Source organism: Thermothelomyces thermophilus, chromosome 1, assembly GCF_000226095.1.
Source record: "Thermothelomyces thermophilus ATCC 42464 chromosome 1, complete sequence".
NCBI classification, from domain to species: Eukaryota; Fungi; Ascomycota; class Sordariomycetes; order Sordariales; family Chaetomiaceae; genus Thermothelomyces; species Thermothelomyces thermophilus.
Window position 1 is genome coordinate 112,001 of NC_016472.1, and position 26,040 is coordinate 138,040.

The 26,040-nt window shown below is 60.4% G+C and overlaps 6 protein-coding genes across 6 annotated transcripts; 3 read left to right on the forward strand and 3 right to left on the reverse strand.

Annotated features, from left to right (window-relative positions):
- Positions 1-142: 142 nt before the first annotated feature.
- MYCTH_2293982 (uncharacterized protein) lies at positions 143-3,528 on the forward strand. The gene is made up of 3 exons (XM_003658295.1): positions 143-302; positions 399-601; positions 762-3,528. The coding sequence occupies exons 1-3, from the start codon at positions 253-255 to the stop codon at positions 3,434-3,436; spliced, it is 2,928 nt and encodes a 975-aa protein (XP_003658343.1). The 5' UTR covers positions 143-252; the 3' UTR covers positions 3,437-3,528.
- Positions 3,529-3,897: 369 nt separating this feature from the next.
- On the forward strand, positions 3,898-6,225 carry MYCTH_31411 (uncharacterized protein; the record flags this gene model as incomplete). Its single annotated transcript, XM_003658296.1, has 3 exons — positions 3,898-4,323; positions 4,381-5,421; positions 5,602-6,225. Coding segments are annotated over 3 exons (2,091 nt in total), but the record flags the coding sequence as incomplete, so codon positions are not given.
- Positions 6,226-6,577: 352 nt separating this feature from the next.
- MYCTH_2293986 (uncharacterized protein) lies at positions 6,578-8,483 on the reverse strand. The gene is made up of 3 exons (XM_003658297.1): positions 7,605-8,483; positions 7,244-7,531; positions 6,578-7,146 (listed from the first exon to the last, which is right to left on the reverse strand). The coding sequence occupies exons 1-3, from the start codon at positions 8,147-8,149 to the stop codon at positions 6,612-6,614; spliced, it is 1,368 nt and encodes a 455-aa protein (XP_003658345.1). The 5' UTR covers positions 8,150-8,483; the 3' UTR covers positions 6,578-6,611.
- A 483-nt stretch (positions 8,484-8,966) lies between these two features.
- Positions 8,967-11,723, reverse strand: MYCTH_75421 (uncharacterized protein). Its single transcript, XM_003658298.1, has 5 exons — positions 11,062-11,723; positions 10,790-10,916; positions 10,661-10,732; positions 10,521-10,598; positions 8,967-10,464 (listed from the first exon to the last, which is right to left on the reverse strand). Exons 1-5 carry the CDS (start codon positions 11,655-11,657, stop codon positions 9,112-9,114), a joined length of 2,226 nt encoding a protein of 741 aa, XP_003658346.1. The 5' UTR covers positions 11,658-11,723; the 3' UTR covers positions 8,967-9,111.
- A 2,206-nt stretch (positions 11,724-13,929) lies between these two features.
- Positions 13,930-20,084, reverse strand: MYCTH_2293995 (uncharacterized protein). The gene is made up of 4 exons (XM_003658299.1): positions 17,601-20,084; positions 16,064-17,483; positions 15,769-15,978; positions 13,930-15,538 (listed from the first exon to the last, which is right to left on the reverse strand). Exons 1-4 carry the CDS (start codon positions 19,924-19,926, stop codon positions 14,164-14,166), a joined length of 5,331 nt encoding a protein of 1,776 aa, XP_003658347.1. The 5' UTR covers positions 19,927-20,084; the 3' UTR covers positions 13,930-14,163.
- A 2,325-nt stretch (positions 20,085-22,409) lies between these two features.
- Positions 22,410-25,687, forward strand: MYCTH_2293998 (uncharacterized protein). The gene is made up of 2 exons (XM_003658300.1): positions 22,410-24,434; positions 24,534-25,687. Exons 1-2 carry the CDS (start codon positions 22,711-22,713, stop codon positions 25,486-25,488), a joined length of 2,679 nt encoding a protein of 892 aa, XP_003658348.1. The 5' UTR covers positions 22,410-22,710; the 3' UTR covers positions 25,489-25,687.
- The last annotated feature ends 353 nt before the right edge of the window (positions 25,688-26,040 follow it).

Sequence of the window (26,040 nt, forward strand, 5' to 3'; positions counted from 1 at the left end):
GTACTGTATCCGTACTGTACATATGTACATACATACAATACACTGAGAGGTCGCGGGGCTCATTGGAGCCGCCCCTGCCAAGGCGGGCCCGCAAGGTAATGCTGTGCGCTCCGTCAATCACCGCATCGGCAGCTCTCTCCACCGAACGCCGAGCTTCAGATTTTGCCCAGACAGCGACTCGGTGCTCGGAGCAACCGACCTTGAACTTTTTGCGCGACAGGCGCCCGCTATGACGGCGACGTGACCAAGACAATGTCCAAGAGCTGGGCATCGACGCTACGACTGCCCAAGTCGACGTTCCCGTATGTTTCCCCGTTCCCCCGATTCCCCCGATTTCCGGAACTCTCCCGATTCTTTGACCACTCGGACCGCGCAGACTTGCTCACCCTTCCAATCAGACCGCGCCCGCTGCCGCAGAACCGCGACCAGTACATCCGTCGATGCGCCGATGACTTGTACAAGTGGCAGGCGGCAAACCGCCCGGCCGACGACGAATTCGTGCTGCACGATGGCCCGCCCTACGCCAACGGCAGTCTGCACGCCGGGCATGCCCTGAACAAGATCCTCAAGGACATGATCCTGCGCGTCAAGATCCAGCAGGGTGCGTCTCTCCCCGCCCCTCGGCCTAGGAAGCCTAGGAAGGGGGAAAAGGAGAAAAGAAAGGAAGGGGAAAAATTGAGAAGGAAAATCGACAAGGAAATAGGCCAGTCCATTGACGTTCCGTTCGCTAATTCGTGTGTGCGTGTCTATATGTGTTCTAGGCCGCCGCGTCTCGTACGTCCCCGGCTGGGACTGCCACGGACTGCCCATCGAGCTCAAAGCCGTCGACGTCGCCGCCGGAAAGAGCATGTCCCCCGGCGCCATCCGCAAGGCCGCACGCAAGCTCGCCGCTAAGACGGTGACGGAACAGATGAAGGCCTTTCGCACGTACGGCGTCATGGCCGACTGGGATGCCCGCTGGACAACCATGGACATGGCCTACGAGGTCCGCCAGCTGAGGCTGTTCCAGAGGATGGCCCGCCGCGGGCTCGTCTACCGCCGCTACAAGCCCGTCTACTGGTCGCCTTCGTCCGGCACCGCCCTGGCCGAGGCCGAGCTCGAGTACAACGAGGCTCACGTGTCCAAGGCCGCCTACGTGCGCTTCCCCGTCGTCGGCGGGCACGAGGGGCTGCCGGGGCTGGACCGGTTGGAAGGGCGCCTGTATGCCGTCATCTGGACCACCACGCCCTGGACCCTGCCGGCGAACCGCGCGATCGCGGTACACGACGAGCTGACTTATCACCTCGTGAGGGCCGGACAGGACGCTTTTCTGGTCGCCGAGAACTGCCTGGAGCGCGTCGCCAAGGTGCTGCCGGGGGCGCCCGAGGTCGAGGTCCTCGCCACGGTTAAGGGCTGTGAGCTCACCCGGCTGCGGTACGTCAACGTGCTTCGCGGCCGGTCGGCCGAGCCGCAGCCGTTCATGCACGGCGACTTTGTGACGGACGGCTCGGGAAGCGGGCTGGTCCACTGCGCGCCGGGGCATGGCTTCGACGACTACCTGGCCTGCTTGCCTCGGGGCATCCCCGTGTCGGCCCCCGTGGACGGCGACGGCCGGTTCACGGACGAGGCGTTCCCCGACCAGCCGGACCGCTTGCGGGGCATCTCGGTTCTCGACGGTGGCAGCAGCGCCGTGCTCGAGATCCTTGGGGACGACGTCTTGGACGTCCACGACTATCGTCACAAGTACCCCTACGACTGGCGGACCAAGCAGCCCATCATCATCCGGGCGACGGCGCAGTGGTTCGCCGACGTGGGTACCATCAAGGACGCCGCGCTGGCAGCCATCGGCAAGGTGCGCTTCGTTCCCGATAACGCAAAGAACAGGCTCGAGGCCTTCGTCAAGGGCCGCAGCGAGTGGTGCATCTCGAGGCAGCGGGCCTGGGGCGTGCCGATACCCGCCCTGTACGAGCCCGACGGCAACGCGGTCATGACCGACGAGGTCATCGACCACATCATCTCGGTCATCCAGGAGCGGGGGACGGACGCGTGGTGGACCGACGCCCCCGACGACCCGGCCTGGATCCCCGAGGCGCTCCGCGGCAGGGGCCAGTACTCGCGCGGGCGAGACACGATGGACGTCTGGTTCGACAGCGGCACCAGCTGGACCATGATGGGCGACAAGCAGGCCGACCTGTATCTGGAGGGCTCCGACCAGCACCGCGGTTGGTTCCAGTCCAGCCTGCTCACCAGAGTAGCCGCTGCCGCCGACGCGGACCACGACGGCGGGTCCGACGGCGGGCGGCGGACCACGGGGTCGACAACGACCGACACGCTCGGCCTATCGCCCTTCAAGACACTCATCACACATGGCTTCACGCTGGATAAGGACGGCAAGAAGATGTCCAAGTCGCTGGGCAACATCATCTCGGCCGACCAGGTCATGGACGGCTCGCTCCTGCCGCCCCTCAAGCCCAAGAAGAAGTCGGGCAACGCGGGCCCGGTCAAGGACGCGCTGGGCCCGGACGCGCTCCGCCTCTGGGTGGCCAGCAGCGACTACACGCGCGACATCGTGCTGGGCGAGCCGGTGCTCAAGACGATCCACCAGGCGCTGCTCAAGTACCGCACGACCATCAAGATGCTGACGGGGTCGATGCACCGGTCGGCCCGGACGGCGCCCCTGACGGCGGTCGACGAGATCGCGCTGCTGCAGCTGGGCGACGTCATGGACGAGGTGGGACGGCACTACGACGCGCACGAGTTCAACAAGGCGTTTGGCGCGCTCAACCGCTGGCTCGCCAACGACCTGTCGGCCTTCTACCTCGAGGCGCTCAAGGACCGCCTCTACTGCGCCGACGGCGGCGGCGTGCTCGAGCCCATCTTCGTCGGCTTCCTGCGCATGCTCGCCCCCGTCGCCCCGCTGCTGGTCGAGGAGGCCTGGGAGCACCGGCCGCAGTGGCTCAAGGACGACGACCCGGACGCGCTCCACCCGCTGCGCCAGCTCTACCGCGCGCCCCTGATCGACCCGGCCCGGCTCACCCGCGACCCGGCCGAGCTGAGGGAGGCGGTGCCGGTGCTCATGGCCGCGCACGCGGCCATCAAGGCGGCGTCGGAGCCGGCCCGTGCCGACAAGGTGCTCGGCTCGTCCCTGCAGTGCCACGTCGTGCTGGAGGTGCCCGAGGGGGGGCGGGCGCTGCGGATCCTGCGCGCGCACGAGGCGGAGCTGCCCGCCATGTTCGTCGTGTCCTCGGTGGAGCTCAACGGCGCCGTCGGGGAGGAGGAGAAGGAGGAGGGGTGGAAGTACTGCCAGCAGTTCGAGCTGGACGGGCAGCAGTGCAAGGCCTGGGTGCTCCCGCCACGGCAGGCCAAGTGCCCCCGCTGCTGGAGGTACGTGGCGCCCAGCGAGGACGAGCTGTGCGGGCGGTGCGAGGAGGTCGTAGGCCAATCTGTTGTACAGTAGGCGCGCGTGTGTGTATTGTGTGTGTTCCGTAATGTATACATACTATAGAGATGTAAGATCAAAGTTCCAGTTACCGAAATATATGATTATAGGACTAGGAACCGGTTGGTTTGTTTCTGTATCACCGCACCGGTATACTTGGATGTCTTGTTGTCGTCGTCAAGGGGAGAAGAAGGGGCTGATTCAACAGTACGTACCTCTCCGTACGGTAATTACAAGTACTGTACTATTACATGCGGTACTCCGTAGCCCCACCGATAAGTATCGAAAGGGCCAGACCAGAGCACCATCTGTGGGGCAGAAGTTTTCTTATCGAACTCTTGAGGATTCCCAAAAAATTACCGAGAATTACAATTCACATTGGCCGAGCCCATCGAGAAAACGCAGGCTTTCCAGCAAAGCGTGCATCTTTTTTTTTTTTTTTTTTTTTTTTTTTTTTCCTTTTTCCCACACGCTCCGCCATGGACATTCTTAAGGTCCTGTCTCGTGGCATCAAGCCCAGCCAGAAAAACAAAGCTCAGGTTCCTGGAGCTGCGGTCCAACAACTCCCCTCGGCTGGCGCCCTCCCGCATCCGCAGTTGTTCCACGACCCGGTCAGCACCCGGGGCAAGAAGAGGAAGAGGAGAAGGGACACCCAGGATGAACAGGCAGGGAACGACGACGAAGAGGAGGATTTGAGCGATGTCGACTACTTTGCTCCCAAGAAGCCCGCCACCGAAGCCGCCCCGGCCGATGCCGATGCCGAGCAAGACGCCCCCAAGAAGCGCAAGGTCAAGCTGCTGGACGAGGACGAGTGCCGCCAGATCCTGCGCTCGCACCGTCTCAAGTTTACCGTACTCTCCGGAGGGAGGCAGGCCGAGGCAAAAGCGGAGGCTGGGGCGGAGGTAGTAGAGGCAGAGGTGGGTGAGTCGACGGATAACAAGAAGAAGAAGAAGAAGAAGGAGAAGGAGGAGGAGAAGATGAGCAAGAAGAAAAAGGAGGCCGAGGACAAGAAGAGCGAGGAAAAGAAGGAGGACCACAAGAAGCAGATCTTCCCACAACCTCTGACCTCCTTTGGCGAACTGCGGCATGTCTACGATGTCTCGCAGCAAGTAGCAGCGAACATCTCCGCCCAGGGCTTCCGCGTGCCGACCGAGGTTCAGATGGGCAGCCTGCCGCTTCTGCTCCGGCCAGCCACGGCGCTCAAGAAATCCACGGGTGCTAACCTCCCCGATGTGGCCGACGGGGTCGACTTCCTCGCCGTCGCCCCTACCGGCAGCGGCAAGACCATCACCTTCCTCATCCCGGCCATCGACGGCGTCCTGAGGCGGCGCGCGGAGCAGCAGCGGTCGAACGACGAGCACGTGCTCGAGGCAGTAGTGGTCGCGCCGACAAGGGAGCTGGCGACCCAGATCGTGAGCGAGGGGAGGAAGCTGGCGATCGGCACGGGCGTGAGGGTGGTGCTGATGAAGCGGAACCTGCGGCTGGCGGTGGAGGATGCGGCGGCGGCGGCGGAGGGGCCAAAGAACAACAAGGACGAGGAAAAAGAGAGCGAGAGTGAGGAGGATAGCGAGAGCGAGAGTGAGAGTGAGAGTGAGAGTGAGAGCGAGAGCGAGAGCGAGAGCGAGGATGAGGAGAGCAAAGGGCCCGATCGGGAGCACAGAAGAGCGAACGACCGGGTCAAGCCGCCCGCGAGGGTCGACATACTCGTGACGACGCCCAAGATCCTTCTCAACTTCCTGTCCGGCAAGTTGGACAAGTCCGGCGCCCGCAAGGTCCTGCCGACGGTCAGGTCCCTCATCCTCGACGAGGCCGACGTCCTTCTCGACCCCATCTTCCGCAAGCAGACCATGGCCATCTGGCGCGCCTGCACCCACCGAGACGTCAGCCTGACCTGCTGGTCCGCCACCATGGCCTCCAGCATCGAGGCCCTCGTCATCAAGCAGCTCTCGAGGCGCGCCTCCCGGCAGGGCGGCAGCGGCGCCCCGCGGCCCCTGATCCGACTCGTCGTCGGGCTCAAGGACACGGCGGTGCCCAACATCACGCACAAGCTCACCTACACGGCCACCGAGCAGGGCAAGCTGCTGGCCCTGCGCCAGCTGCTGCACCCGGCCTCGTCGGCCGACTCGGGCCCGCCCTTGCGGCCGCCCTTCCTCGTCTTCACGCAGACCATCGAGCGTGCCCAGGCGCTGCACGACGAGCTCAAGTACGACATCCCGATCGAGGCGGGCGGCTCGGCGCGCGTGGCGGTGCTGCACTCGTCCATGACGGACGCGGCGCGGTCCCGCATCATGGCGCGCTTCCGCGCCGGCGAGGTCTGGGTGCTCATCACGACCGACGTGCTGGCCCGCGGCGTCGACTTTGCCGGCGTCAACGGCGTCGTCAACTACGACGTGCCCACCTCGGCCGCCGCCTACGTCCACCGCGCCGGCCGCACCGGCCGCGCCGGCCGCGAGGGCGGCGTCGCCGTCACCTTCTACACCAAGGACGACATCCCCTTCGTCAAGAGCGTCGCCAACGTGATCGCCGCGAGCGAGAAGCAGGCCGGCAAGGCCGGCACCGACGCCGCCGCCGTCCAAAAGTGGCTCCTGGACGCCCTGCCCGACGTGGCCAAGGAGGATAGGCGCAAGCTCAAGGTGCGCGGCGTCGAGTCGCGCCGGACCGGCGGCAAGGCCTCCATCACGACCAAGAGCTCGTGGGAGCGCCGGAGGGAGCATAAGCGGGCGCAGGCGATCGAGGCGAGCAAGCGGCGCAAGAGGCAACGGAGAGAAGAGGAAAAACGAGGTGGCGGAGGCGGAGGCGGAGGTGGAGATGGAGGGAAAGGAGATAAGTCTTCCGACCGGAACGAGGAAGAGGAAGAGGATGAGTGGGGAGGGCTGGATGATTGAACTTGATACCCACGTATTGTATAAGAAGACGAGCAAGAAAAGAGAAAGAGAAGGAGGAGGAGGAGGAGGAGGAGAAGGAGAGGGAAAAGGAGACGAGGTATAGTCGAATCATTACACCAACGAGCACTTTGCGGAACCATCACTATACTACACACCGCTACCATTCATTCCAATACGTAGCGCTACGATCGACGAACTAGTCACGCCTTCCCAAGTTCCGAACCCGGTTTGTTTTGCTGCCCAACCCCTCCCCCCCCCCCCCCCCAAAAAAAAAAAAAAAAATCCCCTCCCCTAATCCTACACTCTCGTCAGTAACCCGCCGGCCGGTGCAGCCACCTAGCCGGGTCAAAGATGACCTGGAACCCGGTCTCGCCGCAGGTGCCGATGGCGCAGCTCAGGTCGTGGTAGCCCTCGAGCCCCGTGACGGGCAGGTCCTGCTCGGCGTCCGTCTCCTCGTGCAGGTTCCAGCGGCCGACCTCGCGGCCCTGGCGGGTGAAGAAGACGTCGGCCTCGACGCGGCCGCCGCCGGCGTCCCAGAAGGTCATGCCGATGCCGAGGCGCTCGCCGGGCGCGAAGGGCGTGGTGAAGGACTTGCCCCCCCAGCGGTCATTGATGAACTTGTGCCCGTCGTCGCCGTGCACCGCCAGCGAGCCGCGGTGCCAGCCCGGCATGCGGAAGGACGGGTACGGGAGCGCCGTGAACCCCATTGCCAGGCAGATGTCCCGCCGCGGGTTCGCCTGCGTCAGCTGGACCTCGTAGTAGATCGTCTTGCGGCGCGCCGCGTTGCTCGGCGCCAGGGGAGAGTGCAGCATGACGCTGTAGAGCGGCGGGTAGGCGATTATGCTGGAAACGGAGGGGGGGTGGGGAGGGGAGGTCAGTTATGAGTGACTCTTACGGCAAATTTGGAACAATACTCCAGCAAAGGGGGTTGGGCGCTTACGTGGAGTCGGTCGCCTGCGAGTTGGTGCGTCCCTCCCAGACTCCCGGGGCGGTGCAGGTGAGGGTGCCGCGATACACGTCGGGCTGCATGAGGCGCGGATTGTGGGCATTGAGCGCGGCGACGGCGTGGTCGTCCAGGGTTATGGGAGCGATCAGCGGGTGTTGGGCGCACCACTGCTCGCCGGCCTCGGCCTCGGCCTCGGTGGCATTGTTGGCCGGCGAGCGGTCAAAGCCGGAGAAGAAGCTGGGCGGAGGCGGGAAGAGGGACGTATCCGGCACGACAGCTTCCCTGTGCCGTGTTAGCGAAGTGGGCTCAGATGAAGACGGAAGTTAAACTGTGCGGCCGAAGAGGGGAGGCTCACCAGGCATGCTGGGGTTTGTTGTCAGCGGGCGGCGGACCGGGGGGTGGTGCTACGTAGCTCAGGTTGTTTAGATGAGACGGGGGAGGGCCCGGCGGGGGGGCATAGTCCTCCGCACCGGAGGCGCCATGTCCCGGAGGCGGCCCCGGGGGGGGAGCGAAGTCATCGCCGCCTTGCTGAGCTCGGTGGGAGGGGGGCGGTCCGGGAGGCGGCGCGAAATCGTCGCCAGGCCTGTTCGAGGGAACCAGGGGAGCCTCCGCGGGTCTCTGGCCGGGAGGCGGACCGGGGGGAGGCCCATAGCCATCACCGTGTCGTTGGCCCGGAGGAGGACCAGGAGGGGGAGCATAATCCTCACCGCCCGAGCTCGCCGGGGGCCGGTGCGACGGCGGAGGGCCCGCGGGCTGCTGAAACTGCGATTGCTGCTGTTGCGGGTGGTACTGTGGCGGCACACTCGCTATCTTGTGTTCTGGCGCATCCTGCTGCTGCTGGTTCTGTGCAGGCCGCGGCGCCTCGCCATCGCCGACGTCTTTCTTGCTGCCGAAACACATGTCTCCTTCGACTGGACTGTTGTACTATGTCGGACTAATGGAGGATTCGGTGGCCGAGGGAAAGCGAGAACCCCCTTCGTTACAATACTATATTATAAGTGTTCTTCTTGTTGTGGTAGTAATCAACGTTGATGGTCGTTTGTTTCTTTATGGGAATCGAGTTCAAATGCCGAATGAGAAGAATGGAGCGAGTTTGTCGTTGGGCGGCGTAAGCAAGCCACATAAACCCTAATTTAGTCTCTTTATCCGGTCTAACCCAAGAAAATCTCGGTAGCTCTTCCCTGACCGCTTCCATTCAGGAAACACAGAGTATGTGGTGCCCGGGGTGAATTAGCGTGAATCGGGACTATGGGAATCCTCTGATGGGTGTTATGAATGATGTGACCCGCCCAAGAAGGCTGTGTCGCTCCGCCAAGAAGGTGCTATACAACCACTACGGATTACTTGCACTGCACTGTGCCTTCCAGATGGGGCTCCCCCATCCACCGTGCTGATGCCCCCGCGATTGGCGGCCTCTGTTACCCCGCAAAGCACTGCCCGGAGCCGCTCCTCCCCAAATTGACGTCCATCTAACTGTACTATACCTACTTGATCCAGGTTCGACTATTCCAGAACTCCTAGGCTTCCGTTTGCTTGCTCATATCCAACCTGTTATGGTTTAGACATGATATGCCAATGTTGGCGCCACCGCTGCAGTGCAGGTTTCTCTTGCATCTTCTCGAAGGCGACGTGGTAGCCGCACTTGGTTGTTTGAAACCCTCAGGGTCCCTTGCAATGTCTAACGTAATCACATCCTGCGAGACTAGGCCACTTTGCTCCCGAGAGAAATTGTATTTGGATCGACGCCAGCAAACAAGAATATCTACTATTCACGTCCCGCTGGACGAAAATAGCTAAATAAGGTACCTAGCACTGGCAGATTCTGCCCCTCTGAAGCCCTACCGCAACGGATTGGTCTGTGACTAAGCGCCCCAAGCGCTGGCATCTTTCACCTCCGGATAGAAGAAGGAGGCCACGGCTATGATGACATACGTCGACATCAGGAGAGCGCCCTCCAGGTAGTTACTCCTGCCGTCGAGCACCAAAAAGTTGGTGATAAATGTCGACACAAACAGGCAGACCGTCTCAAACAGGGTGAAGTAGAGCGACATCTCGCGGTTCATGGCCCAGCCGATGATGACCACCAACGGCGTGATAAAGAGGGCAATCTGAATCGAGCTGCCGACGGCGACGCCAATCGAGAGATCCATCTTGTTCTTCATGGCCACCGTGATGGCTGTGACGTGCTCGGCCGCGTTGCCGACAATGGGCAAGATAATGAGACCGATAAAAACCTCGTTGACGTTGCTCGTCTCGACCAACCCATTGATCGAGTCGACCATGAACTCGGCGCACACGGCGACCAGGGCGGTGGAGGCGAGGAGCAAGATCACGGCCGCCGTACGCGACATGTGGACCGCATGCTTCTCCTCCGTGATGGCCACCATGGGACGATGCGCCAGCGGGATCTGCGAGGGCATCATGGCGCCGGGAGGGCGATAATACTGGTTCAGCCGGTCGGGGAGAGAATTGGTCCTGCGGATGCCGTAGCGTACGCGAGGGACCGGTCCGGCAGGGATGGCTGGCATGCTGGTCTCCGGGGGCTGCGTGAAGACGGACGGCGCGAGGCTGCTAACGACAGGCCGAAAAGACATGCTGCGCAGGCCTTGGAGGGGGCTTCGGGTGCGCGGCTCTCCGGGTGTGGTCTGCTGCTGAATGGTCGTATCCGGCGCAAAGTCGATCCGGCGGGGTTCATGAGCCGAGGCCGCAGCATTATTGTTCTCCTCGACCACAGCCTCGGGGCTTTCGGATATGTGCCTGTGCCTGTGCTTGCGATGCTTCCGTCTCGGCAACCGACGGCGATGACGCTTCCCATGGCCCCTCCGGTCCTCAGTCTCCTCGCTGGCGCCGCTGCTCGACTGCTGGTGAAGTACACGAGGGTGAGAGGAGGCATCCTCCGCGTTGGGATCATCCACTGAAGGTGTGGTGGGAGAGGCGTGGCTAAGCTCGCCAGTCTCGGACGAGACGGCGCTCGACCGGCGTCGGCGATGCATTACCCGCCGCATCCGTTTCGACATGGTGTTCCGGGAGTGGTCCGAGTCTGACGAGTCCGAGTCGCCCGATGAGCTGCTATCGGAGCTGGACGAGTCGAGCCAGTTGGCCGCCGGGCCAGGCGTTGCTTCCTCATCAATGATGTGCTGGGGCGTCGACTCGTAGAGGTACGAGTGTGAAATCAGCTGGAAAAGCAGGTAGAGGATATACACCAGCAGAAGAATCTGACAACGTTAGCCCTTGTGTGCCAACAGCCCAAAAGGGGACCCGATCTACTCACCACGCTCGTGCCACGGCTGACCTTGAGGGACTGCCTATCGGCAAGGTCGTTGTTGCGAAACGATGCGTGAAACGCGGTCTGAGTCGTGATGTCAGTGGACAATCTGCACAAATGAAGACCTTCTGAATGTTTAAGCGTACCGGCAGGACAAGACTGATGACGCTCAAACTCAGCAGACAGGCGCTCATTTGGGTCACGGTGCTGTTGTAGATCTGATTTTTCCGGGTCAGTCATGCAGTTGGACCAAAGAAAAGAACCGAACAACTGACCTGTTCACGGAACCGCAAGCCACCGAGGAAGAAGGACATGCCCAGGATGAGCAACAGGTTGGCCAGGATGGAGCCGAGGAGCGAGGCCTGGACGATGCGGATTTCGTTCTTGACAAGGGCAATGCTACAGACTAGTTAGTGGTTGCACGACATGCCAGATGCACCATGCGAGCGGGAGTCGAGGGCTGAAGCGTTTGGTTGCGGCAACGACGTACATGCTTGTCTAGTGTTAGCGCGCGGAATGCAATACATCGGCAGGACATCCAGCTTACAAGATGATCAACTCTACGGCGTTGCCAAACGTGACGTTGAGGAGCGCACCGAGCGAGTCTCCGAGGCGATGGGCCACCGATTCGGTGGCGAAACTCAGCAAACCGGCCAGCGGGACAATGGCGACCGCGTTCATGGCGAAGATGATGGCGGGCGACAAGTTGTGAAACTGGGCGACGGCGATGCCGACAGGCACGAAGACAAGCAGGACATTGATCTTGGACGAGACCAAGATGGACTTGACCGTGACCCAGAAGCGCTCCAGGATGGGTTTCTTTTCATTCTGATCTTTACTCTGCGTTTCCGCGTCCGCCCCTATGACAGACCCCGATCGTGCAACCGGCGGTGTACTGACGGGGCGGCCACTGCTGCGATCGTGTGTGCCCGTGGCCGGTGCCGACTGGGCAGAGGCGAGCCCGGGGCCGACGTCGCCGGGCGCCCCATTGAGGGATGCAGCAGCTGGGCTGCCATTGCTGGTTTTGGTAGGTTGAAGGCCGGACGAGGGGCCGCTTACGGGGAACGGGTTGGAATCCGGTCGTCTCGACGAGCGATGAGTGCCGCCATGCGATTTGGGCTGCGGACTGGAAGCTTCCTTCATCGAATAGGGTGTTGTTGGGGGCGGATGTCGACGCGGTGGTCGTAAGCAGATGGCAGCCAGACAGACGGGGTCCCTGGATGGGAAGAAGAGGAATAGGAAATTGGAAATTGTCAAGTTGTGGCGGATGATTCAGTGCCTGGTAAATAAGTTATGGGTGACACGGGCCGCTGCGGCACAGGGAAGCCGCCAGACGTGCCACCCCTGCAGCGGCGCAATCGAAGGCAAGAGCGTTCATTCCGCATTGGGCACTGCCCCGGATGACATCTCCACCATGCAGCGGCCAGAAAGGGCAAGTGTTGGGCGCCTTCAGGGGCGGGTTTCCACACTTGCAAATCGCCATCGGAGGATTTGCACATACACCTCCTCCAGGATAAATAATCCTAGTGCGATACATGCCCCACTTTTCCCCATTTTTTTTGCAGCCACTTACACAATTATCACACCATGTCACTCTTCTAATAATTTTCTATACGAAGGTACCTACAGATAAAATCCCCGGGTTGACAGCCAAGTTAACAATGGATATCCTTTCGAGTATAGGAATCCAGGTCCTACAGTGGCCGGCTCGAAGCCTAGATTTGAACCCTATTGAGAATGGCACTGGATGAACGATTAGCTTGAACATCGCTACAATGTTCAATTGCTAAGCCTTACAGGGCTTCGACTGGCTGTTCTAGAGGCGTGGGAGGCAGTGCCCCCTGAGTTTCTTCAGTGCCTGGCACACTCAACGCCCCGATGCCTTGCAAAGGTAATTGAAAACCAGGGAGGGGAGACTGGGTATTGATACTTCTGTACTATAGAAATTCGTATTGGGTTGGCTGTACCTAGACTTCTTGGCTACTTTGCTGATGTGCGTTAGTTGTGGGGCATGTATCACACTAGGATTATTTATCCTGGAGGAGGTGTATGTACCGAACATGCACTAGAGTCTACGCAACCAAGGGAGGTACCTAGGTTATTAGTTGAGAGTGCTGTTGTAAATGACAACAACCTGAAAGCCAAATGCCAGCTCTACTTCGTCCAGTGCTAGGCACGTACGTATGTACATACATACCTAATTTGCGTGACGCGTTCTCTGGGCTTCGCCTCACTGCAAGTCGGGACAACACAACTCAAGGAAGTATGGAGTAGATGATAAAAATCAAGCTCATTTAGATACAAGAAGGGAACATCGGATACGCTTTCCGGTTTCAGATACAAATATGTTCTTAGGCACCTTGACCTACACTAATGACGAGCAAAGACGAGCAGCAGGGAAATCCACGTTTGCTCTTCGGCAAATCATTTCGTTATCATGTCTCCTCCACATGGGGCCGAACTAGGGTGCCTATGATGGGACAGAGATAAGTTTCGGGTTGACGTGGAGGCTGGCGTCAGTTTATCACCTACTACTACTGCTGTCTGTCTACTATGAACAACGCGTATCTACAACGCTGATTCTTTACAAGTAGAGCACATGCTGATACGGCTTCCAACTTGGTTCGCATGTTTCTTAATAGCACCTGAATCGAGATATTTTGCTCTGATCAAAGGTACCTGTACTGTTATATGTCTCGAGGCACACTAGATACCTTACTCTGTAGTGACCCAATTGAGGGAACTGGCTGCAAGGGGGGAACTGGATGTGGGGCGCTTGCGCATTAGATGACGTCATGTGTGGCCTTACTATGTAATGATGAACAGCCACAAGCTGATAAAGCGAAGGAGAGTGGCTGCGCCTCATCAACGACTTCTAATCAATTACACTAGAGTACTTAGGATAGTTCCCTCTTCACGCTTCCGTGTCTGCCGGCAGTGAGAAGCAAGCACTGAAGTGGCTGACGTCTCCCCCTAGTGTATGTAGTGCGTCAAGGGTTTTTCGTATAGAGATGCGCATGGAATCGGGCAAGAACAAAGAGTAGAGAGAGATCGAAACAGCAAGCGCGAAACACTGACGTATCAAGGTTGTCAGCATAATCCATGTTGCCAGGGAAGAAGCACTGATTCGAGATATGTACATACTAGTAGTTATGTATGTACTGTACAATCCGTGCACCATAGTTGCAAGAGCAAGAGATAAGAGGAAACAATGGGCTGATGACAGTGTCCACCTACAGAACAAGTTTTAAGGCTATATAGTAAAAGAGCAGAAGAGGAAAAGAGAGAACGTGTTGTTTGTTTGCTCCTTAGCTCATACATTGTCCTCGATTTTTCTGCACAGAAATGATGATTTTTTTTCTATAAAATACAACAAAAAAACCAATATGAAAAGATTTGAACCCATTAAGATCAACAGACGCTGAACAAAACAAAACAAACATCATACGAAACCGTGTCATGATCCGTCATCCGTACATACATGCCTCATAACTCATCATATCCAACAAGTCATAACTCATAACTCATAGAGATATATACCCACACAACCTCGCCCGAAGCCCGAACATGCCCAGACTCTCCCGCTCACTCACTCACTCACTCACTCACTTGACCTCTCCCCTCGCTTTTATTTCTTTCTTTTTTTTTTTCAGCCTCTCTTTTTCAGACTCAACAACCTCTTGATCCCCGCCTTCTTCTCCCCCGCGGCCTCGCCGGCCTCGGGTCCTTCCCGCTCCGCACCCTCGGGGTGGAGTCCGTCCTCGGTCTCTTCCGCCTCGTACTCGTACCACAGCCGTGGCACCACCAGCCGGTACGGGACCGTGCTGCCGCCCGGGTCGCGCGGGCTAATCTCCACGTTGAGCGTCACCTCCAGGGCGCCCTCCAGGTTGACGGCGAAGTGGTCTTCCGGCAGCCGGCCGCCGAGCGCCTTGCGCTGGTTTACCGAGAGCGTCGTCGGGGCGCGGTGGAAGGGTCTGGGGACGAAGTCGCCGTCTTGTTCTTGCGCCTGCGGTTGCCGTGAGCCGGGCTGCGCGGCTGGGCCCGCACCCGCCCCGCCCGTCATGATGGGTTTGGGCGGCACCGGCGGACGGTAGTCGTCGTCGTCGTCGTAGTCGTCATCGCCGGGGTGCGGGTACGGGGCTCTGACCGAGGAGTGGCTCTCGTCGGTTTGGTCGTACTCGTTGTTGTAGCCCCCGGGATGGCTCGCCAGGCCGCCCCGCAGATTAACCGCACCAGGACCAGCACTGCCGCCAGGGCGGCCGTACTGCTCAAACTGATGCTGCTCCTGCTGCTCCTGCTGCTGCTGCTGCTGCTGCTGGAACCGCGGGTCCTCATCGTCCGTATCCGGGCCCCAGGTACCGTTGATGCCGCCATCATCGCGCGCTCTCTCGCTGGTGCTGCGGCGCCGGAAGAGCCCGCCGAAGCGGCCAGAAACGGAGGCGGACGACAACGTCCGGGTGAGCAAGCCTTGCTTGGGCGGTCCGGACCTGCCGACTTCATCCGCGCTGGCCGCTCCCGCACGGCGTGAGAGGGAGCGCAGCAAGCCGCCAGACACGGGCGGCCGGGACCGGTCTTTCGGTCTGCCGTCCGGGCCGATGGTTTTGGACCGGGTCAGCCGCCGAAAGATGCTGCTACTCCGGCGGACCTCCCCGCCGGGCGTGCCCGGGACCGAGCCTAACGAGGCAACGTCGTAGGTGGACTGGCCAGGGCTGGATGGTGGCGTGTGGCCGGGGACGTACTCGCGGATGGCGCACCAGTTGCGATGCGGGAGGAGGTGCTTGTTGTTGCGCGGCTTACCGTCGACGCCGTGGGCAAAGAGGGGGATCATGTCCTCGTCGGTTTCCTTGTCGAAGTGGTGCACCTTGTTGCGCTTGTTCAGCACATCGGCAAGGAGGTCAGGAGGCGGCGTGTTGACGATGGCCGACGAGATGACATTGGGGATGTAACGGAAGTCCTTATGTTTGGCCAGCCCGAGCTTGGGATTCGAGTAGAACTGCCCGACGGCGGCGAGATGGACGTCGCCACTAATAAGGGGAAAAGGGGTCAGCACCAAGGTCACACAGGACCCCCCGCCCCCCCCCCAAACACACACACAGACAGACAGACAGACAGACAGACAGACAGAGAGAGAGAGAGAGAGAGAGAGAGAGAGAGAGAGAGAGAGAGAGAGAGAGAGAGAGAGAGAGAGAGAGAGAGAGAGAGAGAGAGAGAGAGAGAGAGAGAGAGAGAATCGAACCCCCCGGGGGAAGCGTACCTCAGAATGGTAACGCGGACCGACTTGTCCGCCGCGAGATCCTGCAGGTCCTCGATCACGATGCTGCGCTCCTGCTTGTGGCTCTTGGCGGTCCAGTGGTCATCCAGGTCGTCGAGAACTTCGACGCCGCCGTCGAACCGGTTCAGCAGACCGCCGAACATGCCGAGCTTGGCGAGCGCCTTGACGGGGTCCATCACCCGCGAGGTCAAACTTTTGGGAAAAAAAAAAAAAAAAGAACATCAAAGTTAGTCAAGATGTTTCACACAACAACTTTAGCGCGACAGGACCTGCTTACATGTTCTCGAGCCACACCAACCGCGGGTACGCGATGGGCACGCCGAGCAGGACCAGCAAGTGCTCGATTTCGCCCTTGTCGATCTCGGCATAGCAGCGATCCATGATCTTCTTCCACGTGTCCTCGCGCACGACCTCCTCGCGCGTCCGCTCGGTCCGGGCATCGACGGCCAGCAGGGCGACCTTGCCGCCCAGGAACATGAACAGGCTGCGGCTGAGCTCGTTGATGTACGGCCCCGGGCGCACGCCGAGCAGCCAGCTGGGCTCCGTCTTCTCCGTCTCGGCGACGACGCTCTGGTGCTGGAACAACATGTAGTACTTGAAGGCGACGTTGCCGAGACCCGAGAAGACGGGAGAGTTCATGAAGTGGTGCGGGTACGAGCCGAAGCCGTCGATGATGTCGTGGTCGTCCCACATGTTGACCATGGGGATCTGGGCGTTGGCCATGCCGAACAGGCCCTGGGAGAACCACATGGCGTAGCGCTCGAGGTAGAAGCGCTCGAGCTCGTCCTGCATCTCGGGCGTGAAGGGGGCGTTGTGCTTGTGCAGCGGGTTCTTGATCATCAGCCACTCCTTGAAGACGGTGGTGTCCTGCATGCAGCGGTCGTTGTAGATCTGGTCGCCGCCCCCGATCATGAGGTGGAACGGCTGGCTCTGGTGCGCGTTGAGCACGTCGCGCCACATGGGGTCCGGCCCGCTGAACTGGTTGGGGTCCGCGCTCAGGCTGAAGCCGTTGCAGCTGTAGAACATGATGTTCATGCTCTGGCCCTTGGCGGGCACCCAGAAGCCGGTCGAGGGCCCCCGGTTGATGCGGTAGGCGATGCGCTGCTGCTTCTCGCGCAGCTCGATCTCGATGTTGAACCGCCAGAAGGTGTAGCCGCGCTCGGCGTGCAGCCTGAAGCCGCGAATGTCCTTGTACTTGCCGACCTTCTCCCCGTCTATCTCGGCCCGCTTCCTCCGGGCGGCGAACGAGCCCGGGGGATCAACCACGCCTTCGGGCAGGGGGACATCGGGCGGGCTCCTCGACTTCTCGAACAGCCCGTCGTCCGTCTCGTCCCTCGAGAGGTCCTTGGCCTCCTCCAGGTGGTCGACCGGCCGGACGTACAGAGTCTCGCCCTTACGGCCCAGCTTGGGATGCCCGGCGATCGGGTCGATGTACTCGGGCGCCAGGTCGCCCCGGACCTCCCTCGGCGGCGGCGGGAGCAGCTCGATCGGCTGGACAAACAACCTCAGGATCGGGGCGATGTCGTAGGACGAGTCGGCATCTGTCGTCACGATCATGATCGAGCCCCTCCAGATCTCCCGGTCGATGACAGCGCCGGCCCGGGCAGACCGGGCGGGCACCCGCTCGCGCCGGATGCCACAGAATCTCAACAGCGGGCCGCACTTGAGATAGAGAGGGGGCTTGAACCTCGTCGGGGCTAGACATGAGAAGCAAGGTTAGCTCGTCCGTCTTGGGAGAGGAGTTGTTTCAAAGATGAGAAAACAAAAACAAAAAAAAAAAAAAAAGAACGGAAGAAGAGCAGGGTTCTTTGTACAAGAGTATGGCAGTGCGATTCGGGAAAAGGCAGCATCGTTGCTTGACAACGAAAAGCAGCCCAGACTGTCTTGAGAGTCGTTCGCGGAAGGGCTCGGGCTGAAGGGACGCAGCCCGTCCCAGCGCTTGGCTCGGGCCTTTGCTCGGCGCGGAGCAAGGTGTTGGGGCTCGAACGGGAGACCACCACCAAAGTCACTGGTGGACAATAATAGATGGTCACCGCTCTGCACTTCTCTGATGCTAGGGTAGACTGCCTGCTGGTTAGGGGTACGCGTACCGTTGCTCTTCTCGTCATATTCTCCCTCGAACGCCTCTGCCTTCTTTGGCCGCGACGACAGGCTGTCGCTCCGCCGTCGGGTCTGCGGCCCCTCCCACCATGCTGTGTTCTTCTCTACTGCGGGCGGCTGCGCTTGGTCGAGGTCGAGGAGGTTACCCGACAGGACCCCGACGGTCCCCTTCTTCCATTCGTCCAGAAAGGTCGTCGGCTTGAACACGCCCTGGCCGGGCTGGAACTTATCGCGGGCGTGGTAAACCATGTCGGACATGTGATGGTGGTGGTGGTGCCTGGTCCCATTGGCATCGTTTTGGCCGCCCGATTCGGTGGGAGCCCCGGGGCCGAGGTTGTCTGCGGGGGGCGCTGCCCGAGGATAAGCCGCCGGGTCGGAGGAAGCAGGCGGGGGGGACATCGCCCTGAAGGACACGGCGGTCGGCGCATCGCCGCTTGTTGCGGCCGTCTGCGTCGGAGCACGCCCGAGGACCTGGTCGGCCTTCCTCTGGCCCGGCGCCATGGTCAATTTGCCGGCAGACGAATACAGCATGAACTCCTCCGCGAAATCGTCATCGAGAGAGTTCGAATCCGCGGTCGGTGCGTTTCGAAACGCACGGTCGGATGGGTAATGCCCGGGGGGGTTGGCGGCTCCAGGGGGGACGGCTTTGGCAGGTCCGCCCGCCGCTTGTGGGCTACGCGCGGCCGTCTCCCACGTCTTGTAAATCTCGTCCGATTCCGAGATGCGGTTCGGCCATGCGTCCGCCGGAGGGTTCTTCTTCAACTTGTTGCTACCACTTCTCGGCGGGGTGCGGCCGTTGGGGCCCGCCGGAGGGGCAGCAGCCTCTTCCGATGGGAGGGACTCGAGGCCATTCGGTATCTTCATGTCATTCCTGGCCGCGCGGTCGCGGAAGCTGAGATTGCGCTGGGGGAGGCCGGACGACTGGACCGGGACGGGAATCCGCGAGTCGGGCGGTGATGCCTTGGGGGCCGGCCCGGCCGTGCTACCACCCGTCGTGGGGTCGGGAGGGTTCTGCGAGAGAGGCCCGTCCTTCGCGGCGGCGTGATGCGCGGGCCTCGTCGGCGCGATCGGTGTGGTGGTGGGCGCATCTCCCGCTGCTACCGAGGGTCGTCGTTCGCGGGCCCGCGCCTGCTGGTGATTCCCGTCGGGGTGGTGGTGCTGGGCCGCAGCCTCCTTAGCGGCGGCCCGCTCTCGGGCAGCCCTCTCGGCCGCCTCGACACGCGCCCGCTTGTCCCCCTTGGAGATGCCGTCGAGGGTCAGCTCTAGCCTCTGCAGCGGTGAGCGGACGTCTGCGAACGTTTTGGGCCGGGCGGCGGAGCTGCTGGTGGTCGATGTCCTCCTGGTGCTCCTCTGCAGCGACTGCTCGGCAGCAGACGGCCTCCGCTGCCGGCCGTTGGGCAGAGGAGACATCCTGCCGGGGGCGGGATCGGTGGCGACCCTCTGGGGGGCCAACTTGATGGATTCCTCGTGCATGTTGCGGGCGTGGTCTGAGGGCTGGTTCTTCTGGTTTCTGCGCCCCTCGTTCTCCTTCTGGCTGTCCTGGCGCCCAGTTCCTCGGGCGAGGAATGGTCCCTGCGGGGGGGAGGATGGCTGTGCGCCGCTGGCGTACGGGTACGGGTACTGAGAGCTCGGAGGGGGAGGGCGCGGTGCGTCGGGGGCGGCGGGGGGCGGGGGGCGGGTCAGAGACGCATACTCGGCGTCCTGTTCTTGGGCGCGGCTCCTGCGTCGGCGACGCTTCTCGATCAGTTCCGGGGGGTACTGGTCGGTTCCGTAGGGCAGGGAAGGCGGGCGGGGAGTGAGACCATGGCCGTGGAAGCTCGAGGCAGTTGGCGACGTAAGGGGACTGCGGGTTGAATCAGTCGTCGCATCGGATTTTGTAGTCTGGACTGAGATGCGGTTCAACCTCGAAGCCTGGGCCGGGGCGTCCAATGACTGGCGGCGACCTGGCAGCGGGTCTTGGGCCTGGTCGTCGGACAGGCGGCGGGCTCTGGTTTGGCCCGCATCGGGGGGTGGGAGCTGGCCCCAGTAGGGAGCCGACATGTCGAACGGTTGGGCTGGCGCGGGGCGTGCGAGTCGTGGAAGGCGTGGAAGACGTGCAAGCTACTCCGTAAGCTAGCGTGGGCGCTGGAGAGGACTGGACTCGGACCGTCGGCACCAGGCGAGGCGAGAGATGTCTCAGATGGCCGGGGGAACTTGGGGTCGGGGGGGGATGATGGAGTGGAATCCGTTGCTGCACCTGTAGTGTAGGGTGAGGTGTGTGTGCTCTGCTGTGGGCTGCTGTGGGCTGCCGTGGGCTGCTGTGCACCGCAGTAGTGTAGGTGCCCCGGTGGAATTGACGGGACCGCCGCCTGGGGACTCAATGCCGGTATGCGCAAAAAGCTTGCTGTTCGCACGATGCCATTCGTCCACGCGCTGCGGGCGGCCGTGGCAGCCAATATTCGCAAGACACATGCACCTTCGGGCTCGAGCTGCCCTGACCAACGCATGTCGGGGCTGGCCGCCAGTTATACCGGGAATTGAGGTGGCCGGGGTCGCCTGGCGTCAACGCACCTCTGGAACCTGGCTTAGTGGGGGAGCTTGGGCGGAAAGATCTGGCTTGGCGTGGTTGGGCTGGAGGGTTGTAAGCGTAGTGTACGGATCCGTACACTAGCGCCTGCCAGTTCCTGACGGAATTCCGTAGTTAATCCCTACTGGCGCCGGCGGGGCAAGGGTTCTCCCAAAAAGAAAAATCAGAGGGCAGGAAGCCCAGAGCTTACGTCAAAGAGCGGGACCCCACTGCTCGCATCTTCCCCAAACAATCGTCCGCCGGGTCCACACCGACAACCGACAACCTAATCCGCTCAGCCATCTATGCGCCTCGCCAAAATGCTGGTGGCTGGCTGCCGAATTGCGCGTGGCGGCCGAGGATCATGAACAGAACGACGGGGGATGAAAGAATTTGCATTCGAGAGGGGAGGTGTGGCCCATTGCTGGCTGTTGGGCGAGCCATTGGAAGCGCTGCACCATTCGCAAATAACCCGTCTTGTACATACATACATACATACATAATAATACATTCAAGCCTCCGTACCCCATACATTCTGTTGAACGCACATGGCTCCCACATGGAACTGTACGGACCTACATGGGGACGGGATGAACCGCCAGACCCATGGAATATTGGACGACGCCCGGCGAATGGCTTACAAGGTGGTACAGTACATGCTACAAGTTGCAAAGGATGTATAACGAGCGTAACTAAGTATGAATAACTTCGCGATGTATGTATGTTATAGTACAGTACATACAGATGCAACGTTCATCAGGGATGCAGTAAGCAAGCTCGTAGATATAACAATCCGTATTCTGTCTGCGCCCGGACACCCCGACTTTGACATACCTTCCCAGCAATTGTTTGCGAATCCTTCCAATACCCAACCTGCAGGTGGAATGTTTTGGCCCTGGGACCAAGCACTTCGCAGCTTCCGGGTTGGCGTTATTGTCCCAATGCCAACCGGCAGCCAGTCGAAACATGACATGACGAGCAACTTGACTGTCGCCGACATGGGAGCCAATGCTTCCCATTGTTGCCCAAGCCCGCCATCTCGTTGCGTGTGTGCCGTAGAAACCTTAGCTACGCCTGCTCCATCCTTAGAAACTGGGCAGATTATTCCGGACCGTTGGATTGCCGCCGTTGGGTCGAGCGGACACAGGCGCCGGAAACGCTGGCTTGCCGTTAAGACTTTGCGATTGTAACGCCAGCGTGCTGCGTCCTTTTATATCAAATACATACATAAAGGTGGACACAAACAGTTGCCAATTAGATCTCCTGAACTTAATAAAGCGCCATTCTGTTGAAAGACGAGATCGCCGAGCGTACCAAGTCTTGTTCGGGCTCTGAACAAAACTGGAACCACCACTCCAAAACGGTAGTTGATGCGAATACCTATATCCTCCAGATCGAGTCTGCAGTGCAGCGTGGATATGGGTATCGGCACTTGCGTGCACAGTAGTGTAGCTCCGTAGTACGGAGTGCTGCAGGATATCAACTTCTAAGCCACAGCCGTTCCGAGCGGAACATTTCTTCATTGGCTCCCTCGCGCATGGGGCAGGTCGTGCAGTGTTCGTGGCTATTTGCGGATCATACAGACACCTTTTGGGGTCCGCTTCGGGAAACTGCCGCCCCCCTACACTACGGAGTAGTGCGACGCCGCATTCCCGTTCGGCGCTTGGCAGCCAATTCTACCACTCGGGGCCGTCTGCAAGGCCACCTCTGCATTTTCAAGTCGAATAGTCAATAGTCACAAAAACTGGTCAAACTGGCCAAACTGGTCAACCCGGTTGCCACCTTTTGGAAAGAGCACCGCTTCTTTTTCGTTCCTCGGCCTGAGCCGTCGAATGCGAACGTCAAAAGGCGAACTAGAAATTCTGAAACATAGTACGGATTACTCCGTACCCGGTTGTTTTGCACCGGGATTTTGCTTCAATCGCCACCGAGTTCCACCCACTTTCGCCAAGGTACGGATTACAGTAATCCGTACATACCTACGGACGTACTCCGTCGTGTATCTAGGTGTTCCCCCTTGGCACGCTTTCCACCTGCGACAACGCGGCCTCAGATCCCGACCTCGAACCCCCCCCCCCCCCCCAAACAACAACCCAGCTCTTCGGCTGTGCGCCCGCCAACTCGACAAACAACAACATCCAACAAGTGCGAATTTGAATTCGACTCGACAGCCCATCGATTCGTCTCTCTTCATGCGCATCAATCCGATCCGGAACCGCCGACTTTAACAACACCCGTGCCGGGCTCGACCACGGGGCTCCCGTAGTCCGCCAAATACAATGAAAATCTGGTCAGGTGCGGCGTTGCTGGGCCTCGCCGCCCTCGCGACGGCCTCACACATCCTCCCGCGGGACTGGGAGGCAAACGACTACTACGTCCTCCATCTCGATGCAGACACGTCGCCTCAAGAGGTAGCCAGGAGCCTGGGCCTGTCGCATGAGGGTCCTCTGGGCGAGCTCCGAGACCATCACGTCTTTGTCGCGAAGCGGGCCGAACACGACGTCGTCAAGCGGGAGCTGGCCCGGCGACGGAAAAAGCGGTCACTGGGTCTGGGTGGGAGAGACGTCCTGGACGGCGTCCTCTTCTCCCAGAAACAGCGGCTGCGGAAGCCGTGGGAGAAGCGCGTCGTTCCCAGACTGTTCGGTCCTCTGCCCCGGAGGTCGGTGGACGAGCCAGTGGAATCGCTCGTCCAAAGACAGACCGAAGTCGCCCGAAAGCTCGACATCAAGGACCCCATCTTCCACGAACAATGGCATCTCTTCAACACGGTCCAGGCCGGCCACGACGTGAACGTCACGGACGTATGGCTGCAGGGCGTCACGGGCAAGAACGCCACCGTTGCCATCGTCGACGACGGCCTGGACATGTACAGCGACGATCTCCGGGACAACTACTACGCCTTGGGCTCGTACGACTTCAACGACAAGGCCGACGAGCCGCGGCCCCGCCTGGCAAACGACAACCACGGGACCCGCTGCGCCGGCGAGGTCGCGGCCGGCAGGAACAATGCCTGTGGCGTGGGCGTGGCATACGACTCCAACATCGCCGGCCTGCGCATCCTGTCCAAGCTGATCTCGGACGCCGACGAGGCCGTAGCTCTGAACTACGACTTCCAGCACAACCAGATCTATTCCTGCTCGTGGGGCCCGCCCGATGACGGAAAGAGCATGGACGCCCCCGGCATCCTCATCCGCCGCGCCATGTTGAACGCCGTGCAGAACGGCCGCGGGGGGCTGGGCTCCATCTACGTCTTCGCCAGCGGCAACGGTGCCCACAACGAGGACAACTGCAACTTTGACGGCTACACCAACAGCATCTACAGCATCACGGTTGGCGCCCTCGACCGGAAGGGTCAGCATCCCTACTACTCGGAAAGTTGCTCCGCCGGCCTCGTCGTCACCTACTCGAGTGGCAGCGGCGACGCAATCCACACCACCGACGTCGGCCAGAACACTTGTACCAGCAGCCATGGGGGAACCTCTGCCGCCGCCCCGCTGGCCGCCGGCATCTTTGCCCTCGTCCTCCAGGTGCGCCCGGACCTCTCCTGGAGAGACATGCAGTACCTCGCCATGGACACCGCCGTGCCCGTCAACGTGGACACGGGCGACTACCAGGACACCACGATTGGCAAGAAGTTCAGCCACACCTACGGCTACGGCAAGCTGGACAGCTACGCCATCGTCGAGGCGGCCAAGAAGTGGAAGAAGGTGAAGCCGCAGGCTTGGTTCTACTCGCCCTGGATCCACGTCAACCAGCCCATCCCTCAGGGCGACAAGGGCGTCGTTGTCGAGTTCGAGGTAACCAAGGAGATGCTCGAGGAGGCGAACCTCGACCGTCTCGAGCATGTCACCGTCACCATGAACGTGGAGCATGGCCGCCGTGGTGATCTCAGCGTCGACCTCATCAGTCCCAACAAGATCGTCAGCCACCTGTCCGTCACCCGGAAAAATGACGATTCCGACAAGGGCTACAACGACTGGACCTTCATGAGCGTGGCTCACTGGTAAGCAGCCACCTCCCCCCCCCTTTTTTTTTTCTTTTTTCTTTTTTTTTCCTACTCCCTTCTTCCTTCGCGTCCCAACTCCCTTACTGACCTTTACAGGGGCGAATCCGGCGTTGGCACCTGGACCATCGTCGTCAAAGACACCGAAATCAACCAATACACGGGCAAGTTCATCGACTGGCACCTCAAGCTCTGGGGCGAGACTCGCGACGCCAGCAAGGCCCAGCTCCTCCCCATGCCCACCGAGGAAGACGACGACGACCACGACGTGATCGCGACCACCACCGCCACCGCAGCAACGACGACCGTCTCGAAGCCCGAGGCGACCGGCTCCGTCCCGGCGGACGCGACCGACCAGCCCAACCGCCCCGTCAACTCCAAGCCCACGGACACGTCTCCCGCCGAGACCTCCTCCTCCTCCTCCTCCTCCTCGTCGTCGGCCGAGACCGACAAGACCAACACCTGGCTGCCCTCCTTCCTGCCGACCTTTGGCGTCTCCGCGGCGACCCAGGCCTGGATCTACGGCTCGCTCGTGCTCATCGTGCTCTTCTGCGCCGGCCTGGGTATCTACCTGTACCTGGCCCGCCGCAAGCGCCTGCGCAACAAGACGCGCACCGACTACGAGTTTGAGCTGCTCGACGACGACGACGACGACGACGAAGAGGCGGCGGCGCTGACACGCGGCGGCGGCGGCGGGGAGAAGGGCGTCGTTGGCGGCGGCGGCGGCGGCGGCGGAAAGCGGGGCAGGAGGACGAGGGGCGGCGAGCTGTACGACGCCTTTGCTGGGGAGAGCGACGAGGACAGCGACGACAACGATTTCGCGGGCGGCGGTGGTGGCGGGGGCGGGGGCGGGTACCGCGATCGCAGCGACTCCCGGTCCCGGTCCCGGTCGGACGGGAGCGGGTCCCCGATCGGGATAAGCGAGAAGCTGCCTGGGCGGAGGGATAGCTTGTCCGGTGAGGAGGAGCATCATGTCGTCGGGGATGATGATGACGACGACGAGGACGGGACTGGGAACGATCAGGCCCGGCCGTTGCAGGGCGGGGCTCGGTAGTAGTGTTGTTTTCTGTTTTCTCGTTTTATTTCGGGTCTGGGATGTCTTTTTTTTATTTTATTTTTTTATTTTTGTCGCGGTGTGAGTGTGTTTGTCGGGTCCGGTTCGGCAGTTCATGATCATTCCTCTATAAATAAGGTATGGATCGTATATATTATATATTACATACAGTTGAAGCCTTAGCACAGTATGAATCTCCATATAAATCTCTTTTTTCTTTTCTTTTCTTCTTTTTTTTTTTTTTTTTTTTTTGCACCCCACCCACGTGCTTTCCTTATATTCATCATGCCCTTCATGGCTAGGTGAGTTGATACCAGGACTACGAGATGTATATATATCTCTTGAACGATTCTCCTAGAGTTTGTTTAGACGTGCACTGTCCTCTGATAATAATAAATCAGCTGCTGCATTCATCCACGTGCGAAACCAGCTTTGTTAGGTTCGAATGTAGACCGTTTTGGTATTTCAAACGGCAGCCATTGCCTCCGCCTTTAGAATCTGTCCAAGCTATTGTTCAGCAACTAATGTCAAAAAAAAAAAAAAACGCCTAAG

Bases quoted from the DNA above. Each gene is read 5' to 3' on its own strand.
- MYCTH_2293982 (XM_003658295.1), top strand. From the start codon at position 253: ATGTCCAAGAGCTGGGCATCGACGCTACGACTGCCCAAGTCGACGTTC. The intron at 303-398 runs GTATGTTTCCCC...CCTTCCAATCAG, and splicing joins CTGCCCAAGTCGACGTTCCC to ACCGCGCCCGCTGCCGCAGA. The intron at 602-761 runs GTGCGTCTCTCC...TATGTGTTCTAG, and splicing joins GCGCGTCAAGATCCAGCAGG to GCCGCCGCGTCTCGTACGTC.
- MYCTH_2293986 (XM_003658297.1), bottom strand. From the start codon at position 8,149: ATGTGTTTCGGCAGCAAGAAAGACGTCGGCGATGGCGAGGCGCCGCGG. The intron at 7,532-7,604 runs GTGAGCCTCCCC...AACACGGCACAG, and splicing joins AACAAACCCCAGCATGCCTG to GGAAGCTGTCGTGCCGGATA. The intron at 7,147-7,243 runs GTAAGCGCCCAA...CTCCGTTTCCAG, and splicing joins TCGCAGGCGACCGACTCCAC to CATAATCGCCTACCCGCCGC.
- MYCTH_75421 (XM_003658298.1), bottom strand. From the start codon at position 11,657: ATGAAGGAAGCTTCCAGTCCGCAGCCCAAATCGCATGGCGGCACTCAT. The intron at 10,917-11,061 runs GTAAGCTGGATG...CTAACTAGTCTG, and splicing joins GCCGTAGAGTTGATCATCTT to TAGCATTGCCCTTGTCAAGA. The intron at 10,733-10,789 runs GTCAGTTGTTCG...CGGAAAAATCAG, and splicing joins GCTTGCGGTTCCGTGAACAG to ATCTACAACAGCACCGTGAC.
- MYCTH_2293995 (XM_003658299.1), bottom strand. From the start codon at position 19,926: ATGTCGGCTCCCTACTGGGGCCAGCTCCCACCCCCCGATGCGGGCCAA. The intron at 15,979-16,063 runs GTAAGCAGGTCC...TTTTCCCAAAAG, and splicing joins TTGGTGTGGCTCGAGAACAT to TTTGACCTCGCGGGTGATGG. The intron at 15,539-15,768 runs GTACGCTTCCCC...TCCCCTTATTAG, and splicing joins GTCCGCGTTACCATTCTGAG to TGGCGACGTCCATCTCGCCG.
- MYCTH_2293998 (XM_003658300.1), top strand. From the start codon at position 22,711: ATGAAAATCTGGTCAGGTGCGGCGTTGCTGGGCCTCGCCGCCCTCGCG. The intron at 24,435-24,533 runs GTAAGCAGCCAC...TGACCTTTACAG, and splicing joins TTCATGAGCGTGGCTCACTG to GGGCGAATCCGGCGTTGGCA.